Here is an 11,948-nt window from a genome sequence, read left to right on the forward strand (position 1 = left end):
CAGAAATGAGGACGTGAGCTAAGCCCAAACTCACAAGAGAGAATCAAATATAGCAACTAAGATTTTCGGTCAATTTTTTCAGAGGATGGTGGTGGGGGTCTGTGCTTCCTTCTATGGGTTTTGTGTCCTGTGGTTCTGGAGTCTCAGGATATTAAAAACGATTTGTTGCCTGTAGAAATATCCCTTATTCATTCGTCCACTGACGGGGCTAGTCAATCCTGAAAAACACAAGCTGATGGCTGGGAGGATGAGGGGGTGGTGGAGATTGTATGGAGGTAGGGCGCTCGAAGGCCTCAAAACTAGATCCCGGGCAAAGCTAGTGATTAGAAACCCTAAAGCTGAGGGTGCAGAAATGCATAAGGTTGATTCGTTTTTCCGCATAAAAATTTCACTCCTATGATTCACTCCAGATATTCGCGTTTTAGCTCTACATACGTATTTACACAGCAACGCCCAACTCTTACACTAAGAGCTCAGGATGATGACCTATTTAGCACTCAACAATCCTGGAACCCCGATAATGCAAGCCTAAGGCAAATGTTTCCACCTGGGGATGTAATGGGCCATTAAAGAGACTCCAGGGAACGCTCTGGTTCTCTAGAAACCCTAACACCTCCGCAGATCGCTCCCTTTAGTCCAGGGGCGGGGCGGGGTCTCCAAGGAGACCGCCGGGAAACCAATGCGCACGCGCACAGGCCGGGTCAGGCTGATGCAACCTCCGGCGCGCGGGTCTGGTCTGCCGAGAGCAGGCCGACGGGGACCGGAAGGCCAATCAGCGCCCGCGCGCCAGAGCGCGGAGACACCCGCCCGTGCGGCCAGCGAGTGACGTTCGTCTGCGCGGGGCTGGTGGCGTAGCCGGCGCCCTTCCTCCGTCTGGGCGCGCAGCTCGTGAGTCCTGCTCCGCGCTGGCCCTGCGGCCATTTTGAGCTTCGCTTCCACCTTCGCCCGCCAGTCGGCCCAGCCCTTCCGGGGTCGCGCCGTCAGGGTTTTGAACCGCCCGTCTCTTCCGGAAAGTCGCCGCCGCCGCCGCGGGAGGGCTCCTATCTATGGTGGCGAGGCCCGTGGAGAACTAGGACGCCTCCTTCCCGCCAGGATGTATGTGGCTCCTGCCGCCGCGGCCCGCGCGCGCTGTTCCGGACTGCGGTCTGCCCCCTGCTGCCGAAGCCGCTTTCCTCTGCGGCGCCTCTGCTGGCCCGCGGCTCGGCCCGGGACCCCGACTCCGCCTCTAGGCCAGGCCGAGACTGTCTAGGCCTCTCCGAATCCCTGCCAGCCGCCCAGCTCCGCGTCCCTCCCTGTGAGACTGCCCGGAAAAGAGGACATGGAGCCGGGAGCAGACGGATCGCGGAAACGGTCAGCCCCTTCTGCGGGCTCCGGGTTCCGGCTGCCCTTCTTCTTCCGTCGGCGCTCTCAACCGGTCTCTTCCAAGTTCCCCACGCCTCCAGCCCAGGAACATCCTGCCGACCCCAAACTGATCTCTCCCCAGCCCGAAGCTCGAACCAGGTACTGGATGAAGCTGCTTTTCCAGCTCTTTGCACCTCTCCCCAATTTGCTTCAGAAGCTGCTGATTTGGAGCCAACTTTTCGGGGGGATGATCCCGACCAGGTGGTTAGATTTTCCTGGAGGCTACAGCGTCCTGAGAGCCCTGCGGGCAAGGGAGGAGCCAGCCGCCCCCAAGGCGCAGAAATCCTTACGTTCTCTGGTACTCGACCCCTCCGACGACTCGGCTACCAGCCCCATTGATTGGCTGGAGGAGGGGATCCACTGGCAGTGCCGGTCCGCGGATCTCGAGTTGGAACTGAAACACAAGGGAAGAGCTTTGGACCCTGCCGCACATGATTTTCTCCTGGAGCGGCAGCTGTGGGGGATGGAACTCTTGCCCAGTAGCCTTCAAGCGCGTCTGTTCTCTGACCGGGAACTTGGCTCGTCGCCCTCCCGGCCGCTAAACTTTGAGCGCTTAAGCAATTTCAACGTCGTCTCCTATTTGCTGAGCACTTCCTATCTCGACTGCCTGCCCCGGGCAGAGCTCAGCTATCAGAAAGGCTTGGCCGGTGGTGAGCTAGTTGATTTACAGACGCTCACCGCGGAGAGCAGCTGCCTGACTGAGGCTCATTCCCATCCCCAGCCTCTAAATGCAGAAATCACTGGAGGCTCGTGGCAGGGATGTCCACCTCTCTCTAGGGAAGGCCTGCCTGAAATCCACCATCTTCGCATGAAACGGCTGGAATTCCTTCAGCAGGCTAGCAAAGTGCAAGCGTTACCCACCCCGGACCAAGATCATGGCTACCACAGCCTGGAGGAGGAACACAGCCTTCTCCGCGTGGACCTGAAACACGGCAGAGAGAGTTCCACAGAGTTTGTTACTCCTTCTGGAGCCCTTCCCAGAACCGCCCAGGAACCCATCGAGGAGAAAACAGAATTGTTGACCAAAGAGGTTCCACTTGCTTTGGGAAAACAGGGCCCTTCGGATAACTGTCCATCTTATGAGACACCTATGGCCAGAGAGCCTGAAGAAGACCAAGTAAGTGTAGCTGACTCCTCGGACATAGAAGATGACCTCCCCGTTTCTGCCAGGCCAGCGTGCAGTAACAAGCTGATAGATTACATTATGGGAGGTGCATCCAGTGACTTGGAAACAAGTTCTGATTCAGAGGGTGAGGATTGGGATGAGGACGCTGAGGATGATGGTTTTGATAGTGACAGCTCACTCTCAGAATCAGACCTTGAACAAGACTCTGAAGGGCTTCACCTTTGGAATTCTTTCTACAGTGTAGATCCTTATAATCCCCAAAACTTTACAGCAACCATCCAGACTGCTGCCACAATTGTCCCTGGACACCCTTGTGACTCAGAGAATTTATTTGACAAATCTGATCCAGAGACTTCTCCTCTGACCAGAAGCCTTCCCGAGTCCCCTGGCCCTAATTCTGGGGAGGAAGATGACTGGGAATCTAGTGCAGATGAAGCAGAGAGTCTCAGACTGTGGAACTCTTTCAGTAACTCCGATGACCCCTACAACCTTTTAAATTTTAAGGCTCCTTTTCAGACATCAGGGAACAAGTGGAAAGGCTGTTGTGTCTCAGAGAGGTCGTCTGAGTCCACTGTGGCCATTACTGAGTGTCACACTTTACTTTCCTGTAAGATCCAGCTATTAGGGAGCCACGAAGGTGAAAGTTCAGACTTGGTTCAGGGTGGGGTTCTTTCTGGAGAAAGACACACGCATATCAAGAGAAAAAAGGTTTGTTTCAACCTGCCTGATAATTTGTTCTGACTGTTTTGAATGGTAAAATATAGCCACGTAACTGTTTTGGAGGCTTAGTAGTGCATATTTTTTAGAAAGGCCTCTAAATTCATACACATGAATTGAGAAGTGAGCTCCCCGCCCCACCCTTTCTCCTCATGGAGTGTCAGACCTTCCAGATGGAAGATGCCAGTGTGGAGATGGTAGCAGCAAAGTATTGTTTGCACTTGGGTTGGCAGCTGTGGGCTCTTTCTATACCCTTTTTAAGGAACAGACAAAATTAAGACTTTTTTGATAGGTTTAATTTTTCTTGAGATTGGGAAATTTCTATTAGAGCCATAGAATTTTCAGATTCACCTGCAGACCCTTAATACTAGGTACACATGGTAACAGTGTCTTCATTCCAGCCTATTAGACCCTAAAGGATTGATGGTTCCAAGTCGCAGGTCAGATTTAGTTTTTTTGCTGTGGAAGAAAATATTAATTTCAGCCTTAAGAACTTTTTGACAGGTACAGTGACAGTGAGAAAACAGGAGAGAAGTAGTATTGCCTTGTCTTTAAAATACAATACTAGTTACTATTGGCCGGCAACGGGTTAATAGTCAAATGTAAACAATGATAATCTCTTACTTAGTTTATCTCCTTGTGGAGCATTTTTATTCTTTCATCACATTGGCAAAGTAGTCTTATTTGGGAGTCTTCTGAGTTCCCCCCCCCACACTTCATTCAGTTAAAAAGTTGCTAATTGGAATTGAAGAGCACTCCCCCAAACACACAGGGTGACTTTTGCTCACCAAGTTTCTTTACCTCTACAGTTACTTAGAGAAAGAAGTGGGTGTGTTGTTGCTGATCTCAGGTTCTGCAGTATCAGGGTGATTCAAGTGGGCAGTGCCATAATCTCTTGGTTCCATATGGCCGGCTTAATACTTTGAAACTGTTTCTGGGCTTGAAAAGGTCTGTAAATGGTGGAAATCATATTTCTTAACCTGTAGAAGCAGAGTAAGTCATGTTAAAAATTGAATTTTAGTTCATACTTTCACTAATACCATGATAAAAGAGCTTTTCTCTCTTTTTTTTTAAGGGGTCCCTGGTAAAGTGACCCGTTAAGAGTAAATTGGTAAGAAGCAAAGTGGGGCAAAGAAATGAACACTTGGCATCTGGAGACCTGCGTTGCCTGCACCTGAGTGTTTAGGGCCGTGAGACTTGGGAAGGCAGCCAGAGCTGGGAGGGAACTCCTCATAGCCTTGATTCACTCATTTATCTGATCGGAATAGTAATAAAAATATTTGTTATAAGAGTTAGTGCATGATTTAAGTGAGATAAACAAAACTCTTTAATCCATTGCCTCACTTTTAAATAGTACTTATAATTCAGGACCTCCAACTATTCTCTTTGCATCCTGTTCATTGGGTCAAAATGAGAGGAGTGAAGTAAATGCTGAGACTGTTGACTATGAACTAGAAGTAACATTTGTTAAAGATAATGTTTAAAGTCACAGTATTGCCATACTTTACATATATGGGAATTATGGGTGATGCCTAATTCTTAAAATGAGGCTTTCGGGAATTCAAATTTAAATTGCCTTATTTTAGAGCATAACATGGTGCAGGCTGTGGAGCCAGACTCAAGTGTTTGAATCCGGCTTACACTTCATAGAAGCTGATTGATTCTAACAAGTGGGTTAACCGGCCTGCTTCTATTTCCTGAACTCTACAGGGGGAGGTACTAGATCATATACCCTTTAGAGACCTTTTCTAGCCCACCCTTTAGGATCATGTGAGGGTTATGTGAGGTGAAAGTTACAAAGTGCTTTCAGAGGAGCCTGGCATATGGCAGACACCATGTTGTTGTTGTTGTTATTGTTATTTATCTTAGTGACACAGGGAATGAGTAACACTAGAATGCAATATCTAGTAAGGTGTTACATCCCTCCTAATTGTCCTCGGGGGCATTCCTTGGCCTGATGTAAAGGGAATGAAAGTAAGGAGGCCACAGTGGGACTAGCTGATGTAACCATTGAACATACTTTAAAGCAAGTATAATATTTACTTTTGGAGTTTTCAATCTTAGAAACTTTTTTATTAGAAATTAAGTAGAGATTAAAAGACTCAGTCACAATTTTTAAATATATAGTGATAGCATTTGTAGAGGAATACAGAGGGTTTTGACTACAAAATCTCTAGAATAACATTTCAAGATTTGTAAATTTTGCTATACTTCCTTTACTAAGTAGTTTCCTGTTGTATATTCTGATTAACAAAGTAATAATAAATAAGAATAAATTACATGTTCATGATTCAGAAATTGGAAAGTACTGAAAAGTGAACTTTTTTTAAAAAAGGAAAAAGAATAAAAATTAAGTGAAGAGCCTCTTAAAGCTTTGGTGCTATAATAAAAGCATAAACTTCAGGAATGCATTTCTGAAATACTTCTTTGGGAACGTTTGTCATTTTGGGGAAGAATATCATAGAATAGTCTTCCCCTCAGGATTAAAAAAAAAGTAAAGATTAATAACAGGAAAAATTACATTTTCCCAGCTGGATTAGCTGGATTCATTTTATTAACACAAAGTCAAGAGAGGTGAGAAGGAACAGAAAGGTGACAGGTGGGGGATGGGACTGTGTGCGAAATTAAGGCAGCTTTTGCTAAATGCCATCCTGTCAAAATTAATTCTTTTTTAAAATTTCTGTTATAGTTGCTGCCAAATACTCTTACAAGAGATTTGATAGTATGAAAGGATTAGTAACAAAAGGGTTAATTACCTTGATGATTGTATGATAAGAATGAGTGATTGAAATTAGTCTTTATTGTGATAAATGTGTGTTGTTTCAAACCATTAAATTTGTGGTAATCTGTTACTTAGGAAATTAATAGAGTCGGGGCCTCACTAGTGGCACCAGGGGTTAAGTCTCAGCACTGTCAGGTATTGCCACGTGTTCGATCCCCACCAGGGAAACTAACCCACATGTGGCACAGCAGACCTCTCCTGTCTGGCCTGCTGCTCCAGATAGGAGTGTATTTCGGTAGATCTGCCTGTTCTGCTCCCCACTCTGTCTCTGGTGAAGCCTCTCACCTCCATACCTATGGCCTACACCCCAGTTCTTGTATGCGTAAATAAATAGATTTAAAAAAAAATGAAAATTAATAGAGTGAAGCCTGTTCTGGTCATGGAATGCTATCAGTTAAACAGTTTTTACCTTGCACCACTCCAGACTAAATTAAAATTCATCTTTGTCTTTATAGGTAACCTTCCTTGAGGAAGTTACTGAGTATTATATAAGCGGTGACGAGGATCGCAAAGGACCATGGGAAGAATTTGCACGGGATGGATGCAGGTTCCAGAAACGAATTCAAGAAACAGAAGATGCTATTGGCTATTGCTTGACATTTGAGCACAGAGAAAGAATGTTTAATAGGCTCCAGGAAACATGCTGCATGGGATTTAATGTTTTCAAGCAATGTTAAAGATGATTGGACAACCTCTGTCCATGGAGGCACTACCTCTTATTTGAGAGGTTTCTTTTAAAAACAAAAATTTGGCAGCTGCCCTTTGACTTTATTTTAGAGAATATGCAACTTGGATGCAGTGACCTAGTTTTACTTTTTTTTGCAACAGTCCCACTCAGAAATATCCAGGTTTGCAGCCAGGCCCTGATAATGAAGGAGGAGATGGTGTGATTTCTAATCCTTCCTTTATTTATTGGGATGTTTTTGAATGCCATTTACTTAACTAAGGTGAAAAGTGGGCCTTTTAAGGTGTGAATTTGCACTTTCAAAATTTATTTTCTTGGGGAACAATATTTATGGGGTTCAAAGCCCATTTACACTTCTAATTTAAATTATGTGTCCCTGGATAGACTTTGGACTCCTCTCCTCCTGCCCACCCAGCATCTTGTAATTAATGGACTTTCATGTTCTCTGTTTTTTCCCAGCTCAGTAATTTGGCACTTTTACCTAAGGCACAGAAAATCATCTTGTATATGTTATCAACTTAACTTATATTACCTTGTGTCACTTTTTGTTCCTTCTAAAAATGACTGATTAAAAATGTGTGGTGGGTTTTTATTTCTTGATTAAGTTCTACTTAAAGATATTTACAAAGACTGCCACAGAACCTACATATGCAGTGTGCTGCTACTTTGGGGAGCTGCATCTTTCTGCCAAATTTTAACATCTAATATATTTAATTTCTGTACAAACTGTTCTTTGGAGAGGATTCTTGTGTGTTGTAGTTCCTGGTTGAATGGTTCTTTGTATCTCTCAACAGGTAGAAATAGTTGTAGAAGATGCCAGAAAGTAATAATTGCATCATAGGCTTTTATTTATTTATTTTTCATTTAAAAGCCTAGAATTTACATGAGAAAAGGTAGGAGACATCTTAGAGCGATTTGGTTTTGTTGTATATACTCTTAATATAGAAAACCAGTGTTATTAATGTTATGCCTCAGCACTGTCACTTTTAAAAACCTGTCAGGGTGACACTGTAAGCTTGGAAAATGACAGTTCTGAATTTTCCAGTTTGAAATGTAAAATATAGACTTCAGTCAGTGTCCAAGTTTGTGTTCTATTTTAAGGAGAGGCCTATACTTACGGGAAAGGCTAGAGCTGTAGATTTAACAACTAGAAAGTCTTACTATCTTTAGCCCAGAGTTTACTTTTGAAGTTTTTGCAGTGACTGGTTGTGCTTGGCTTATTTAATTTGTTAGGCTTATTTAATTATGTGCATATGTTAGGTCAAGAGAATGTTAACCAATCCCTTAATGTTCTGTTTTACTCCATGTGCCTCCTGTCTCAAGTAATGGAAAGCGTAAGAGATAACCCTCTTAATTTTGAACTTGTTTCATTGTGGGAACTAATTTGTCATCAGAAGTGCTTATAGACTTACTACCTCAGTTTTAATCTACTTGGTCATTTTATTTCTGTCTGGTTTGCTCTAAGAACTGCATCTGGTGTTCCATAAAGTCACATAAACACACTGGTCCGATTTTTGCAGAGTCCTTATTCAGTGTGTTTTGTGCACTTCCACCTTAGGTCCTCCCAGGGAATGCATTTAGTCTTGGTAGGCCACCACAAAAACAGGATAGTTTCAAGCACCAGCCATGTCAATTGGGAAGAAGGTATTGTTTGCCTTGAAAAAGTCTTTTTGAAAATGTATGAGCATTCTCTTCAAGCAGTCTAAAGCACACATTTATTTCAGAGATTTAGGTTGCATCCTGTGTTTCTGAAACCTAGCACCTCTGCAAATTTGAAAATGGGATACCTTTTTTACACGTTGGATTTTGGAAACTTGTTCCCAGAGATTCCAACCTTACTACCAAATGAGTAAATGCTTGGTCAGGAATTCCCTCACTTACTCTCTTAAGAGGTCAGATGGATGAAAAGGACAGAAAGGACATTTTAAAGTTGGACTGAAGGAGAAAGCCAAAATTCTTAACAAATTTCATCCCAATTGTAGTTTTTAGAGCAAATTTAAACCCCCACAATCTTAAAAAGAAGATTGGACTTTTTAATTGAATACTTAACGCATTCAAAGTCTTGCAGTGGTGCTCTCAGTATCCTTGTAGCATGTGAAAGGCTTGTACAGACAGGTAAGATTTCCTTTTCTGAGTGTTGAAATATAATAGCACCCCTTCATCTTTAACTTGAAATCAAAACTATCAGATTTTATTTTTTTATAATTTAAGGAAGGTGAAGTTAGGGACTAGCAGACTTCTAAGTTGGCTTCTACAGATACAGTGATTTAAATGTAACCAATTTGTTGGAATTTTATAGTTAAAATTATATTTGTGTATATAACTTAACTAATCTGTAAGTTGTAATAAATATATTTGCAATTAAAATTATTACATGATATTTTGGTTCAACTTCCTATTGAATGTTTCATAGTATTTTGCGTTGGTTTTGAAATTAAATTGCACCTCAACTAATTGAAGGGGAGGACTGGTAGGATATAAATTATTATGACCCATATTTTAATGATAGAAGAATTTAGTTTTTAGGTTATGGAAAAGCCCTTCTAAAAGACTGGGTATTTGATTCTGAAATTAGATTAGCTGTCCACTTTGTGTGCTTACAAAGAAAAATAATATATAAGAATAGTCATAGAAGCTGTAGCACTCATGCTGGGCATAGCATAGTCTTTCTAACAGGCCTTTTTCTTTTTTTTTTAAACTTATTTATACAAGCACTGGGTATAGTCAGAAGCGCAGGAGGGTGAGAGAATCCACCAGAGCCAGAGCAGGGAGCAGAACAGGCAGACGGACACTGCTGAGGGGAGCAGCGGGCGTGGCAGGAGAGGTCTGCGAGCCCTGTGGCACCCTCACCAGCGTTTGGGGATCGAACCGGCTGTGGGCAGCTTCACATCCTAGCGCTCAACTGCTGCGCCACCAGGGGAGGCCCCTTAGCATAGTCTTTCTTAGAAAATATTTTCTGTTTTGTATTCATGATAACCATGGTTATTGTAAATAATGATGGTCTCCCATTTACAATATTGAGTAAATGACGGTAGCATTAGAGAAAACTTCTTACCCTGAAGAAAACAAACCACTAGTGGTATGGCAAGCCTGATTGTGGATTAAGGAATGATAGCATTACTCATTTGGCAGTTTGAATTTTCCCAGCTAATGAGAAATCGTTACAGGTGTATTTCTGCACTGGACAGAAGAGACATTTAGCTGCAGATGTTTGGTACAGATTGTATTGACAGTCCCAGGTCTCACTTTATTTTTTTTTACCATCTTGGAGATACTTAAGCATTTTTGACTTTCCCCAGGCAGGTTTATGAAAATAGCGATATTCATGTCCTACCACATTTGCTATGCTTACCCTGACCGCCTGAAGAAATTTTTTTTTCTTTGATACTTAAAGTTTAAAGCAAATATTGCTGACATCAGAAATTTTGACAGGGCCTCCCCGGTGGCGCAGCGGTTGAGCGCTGGGTTGCGAAGCTGCCCGCGGCCTCTGCGGCGCCGGTTCGATCCCCGGCTGCTCCCCGGCCACTGGAGGAGGGTCCCACATGGCGTGCAGACCTCTCCTGCCGCCCGCTGCTCCCCTCAGCAGTGTACTTCGGTCCTTCTGCCTGCTCTGCTCCCCGCTCTGGCTCTGGTGAATTCTCTCACCCTCCCGCGCTTCTGACTGTACCCAGTGCATGTATAAACAAAAAAACAAACAAATAAATAAAACATGCCTCTATAAAAAAAAAAAAAAGACTTTAAAAAAAAAGAAATTTTGACAGTTGTACACAGATTTAGGAATTTGGTTTCATTCAGAGACTAACGAAAATTAAAATAGCTTCACTTTTTTTCCTCAAAAATACATGTTATTTAGGGTCTCCCTGGTGGCGCAGGGGTTAAAGACAGCGCTTTCAAGCTATCACCAGACACTGCAGCACGAGTTGATTCCCAGCCAGCCTGATCCCTGGCCAGCTGGGGAGCAACCCACATGGCACAGCAGACCTCTCCTGCGTGGCCCGCTGCTCCCCACAGCAGTGTATTTCAGTAAATCTGCCTGTTCTGCTTCTCACTCTGGTGAATCCTCTCAGTCCCTGCACCTCTGGCTTACACCCCAGTTCTTGTATGCACAAATAAATCTTTAAAAAAAAAAAATATGTGTTATTTATAAAGTATACCCAGTGCAGAGACATTGCTGGTATATCCTAAAAAGTATGCTACTGAGGTTGCTTTTTAGGACCGATTTCATGTATAGGAAGAGGTTTTGATAATGCTTCATTTAACTTCTTATGACACAAATCTGTATTGGCAATAAGGGTTCTCACAAGCTCAGTGGAATACAAAACAGTCTTTTTCTCTGGATTTGCTTCAGTGAGACTCCAGTTTGTCTTGGCCAGTTACTAGGAGACAAAATACAAAGGCAGCGTGACAAGGAGACCTGTAACAATAGGTGTGATAAATGGCACAAAGAATCTCTCAACTGAATCCTCAAAATGGATTGAGTAAGACACATACTGTTTTCAATTAACATGTTTCAGTGACAGGTTTGACAGAAAAATTTTGGTGTGTGAATGGAGTCATGGGGTGGAGGAGTATAACAATTTGAGTCATTTCACTGCTTTATCCTTGGTAGATTCCTTCATTTCACCAGGGAATAGGGAAAACTAGCTTTATAGAAAGTGGGTGGCTTGACAGACAAGGAGGGTACCCCAGAGATCTAACATGAATGTAAGGCCTAGACAGCTCAGCTCAAAGGGAAAGAGCTTTAGAGTGATTTTCAGGTTTAGTTCCTTTATCCTCCCCTCCTCTCAGCACTATCCTTTTCCAGTTTCTACCCCACCTTGTTTAATTTCTTGTTTTTGATTTTTTTAAATACATTTTGTGTTTATTTTTGCGTAGAAGGACGGGTGCAGGCCAGAGGTACAGAGGATGAGAGGATTCATGAGAGAGAGTGGGGAGCAGAACAGGCAGATCTACTGAAATACACTGCCGAGGAGAGCAGCAGGCCAGACAGGAGAGGTCTGCAGCATAATCCAGCTTTCCTGTCACTTCTTTGACCCTAAACATCTCTGGGGTACTTCTGAAAACTAACCCAGTCTCAAAGGGCATATGTCAAACCTAACATTTTGGTGGGATAGTGTTCAGTAAGCTCTGAAGAGAATTAAGAATTTGGGGGGGTGCTCCCTGGTGATCTAGGGGTTAAGTCTCAGCACTGTCACCTCTACAGCCTGAGTTCTATCCCCGGACAGGGAGCTGACCCA

The 11,948-nt window shown here is 43.5% G+C and overlaps 1 protein-coding gene across 1 annotated transcript; it reads left to right on the forward strand.

The window, feature by feature from the left end:
• Window positions 1–1,303: 1,303 nt before the first annotated feature.
• PPP1R15B (protein phosphatase 1 regulatory subunit 15B) lies at window positions 1,304–6,703 on the forward strand (the record flags this gene model as incomplete). The annotated part of the gene is made up of 2 exons (XM_084244861.1): window positions 1,304–3,235; window positions 6,482–6,703. Exons 1-2 carry the CDS (start codon window positions 1,319–1,321, stop codon window positions 6,701–6,703), a joined length of 2,139 nt encoding a protein of 712 aa, XP_084100987.1. The 5' UTR covers window positions 1,304–1,318.
• Between the last annotated feature and the right edge of the window lie 5,245 nt (window positions 6,704–11,948).

The sequence above is a fragment of the Talpa europaea genome (assembly GCF_964194135.1).
Source record: "Talpa europaea genome assembly, chromosome: 10".
In the NCBI taxonomy this organism is placed as follows: Eukaryota; Metazoa; Chordata; class Mammalia; order Eulipotyphla; family Talpidae; genus Talpa; species Talpa europaea.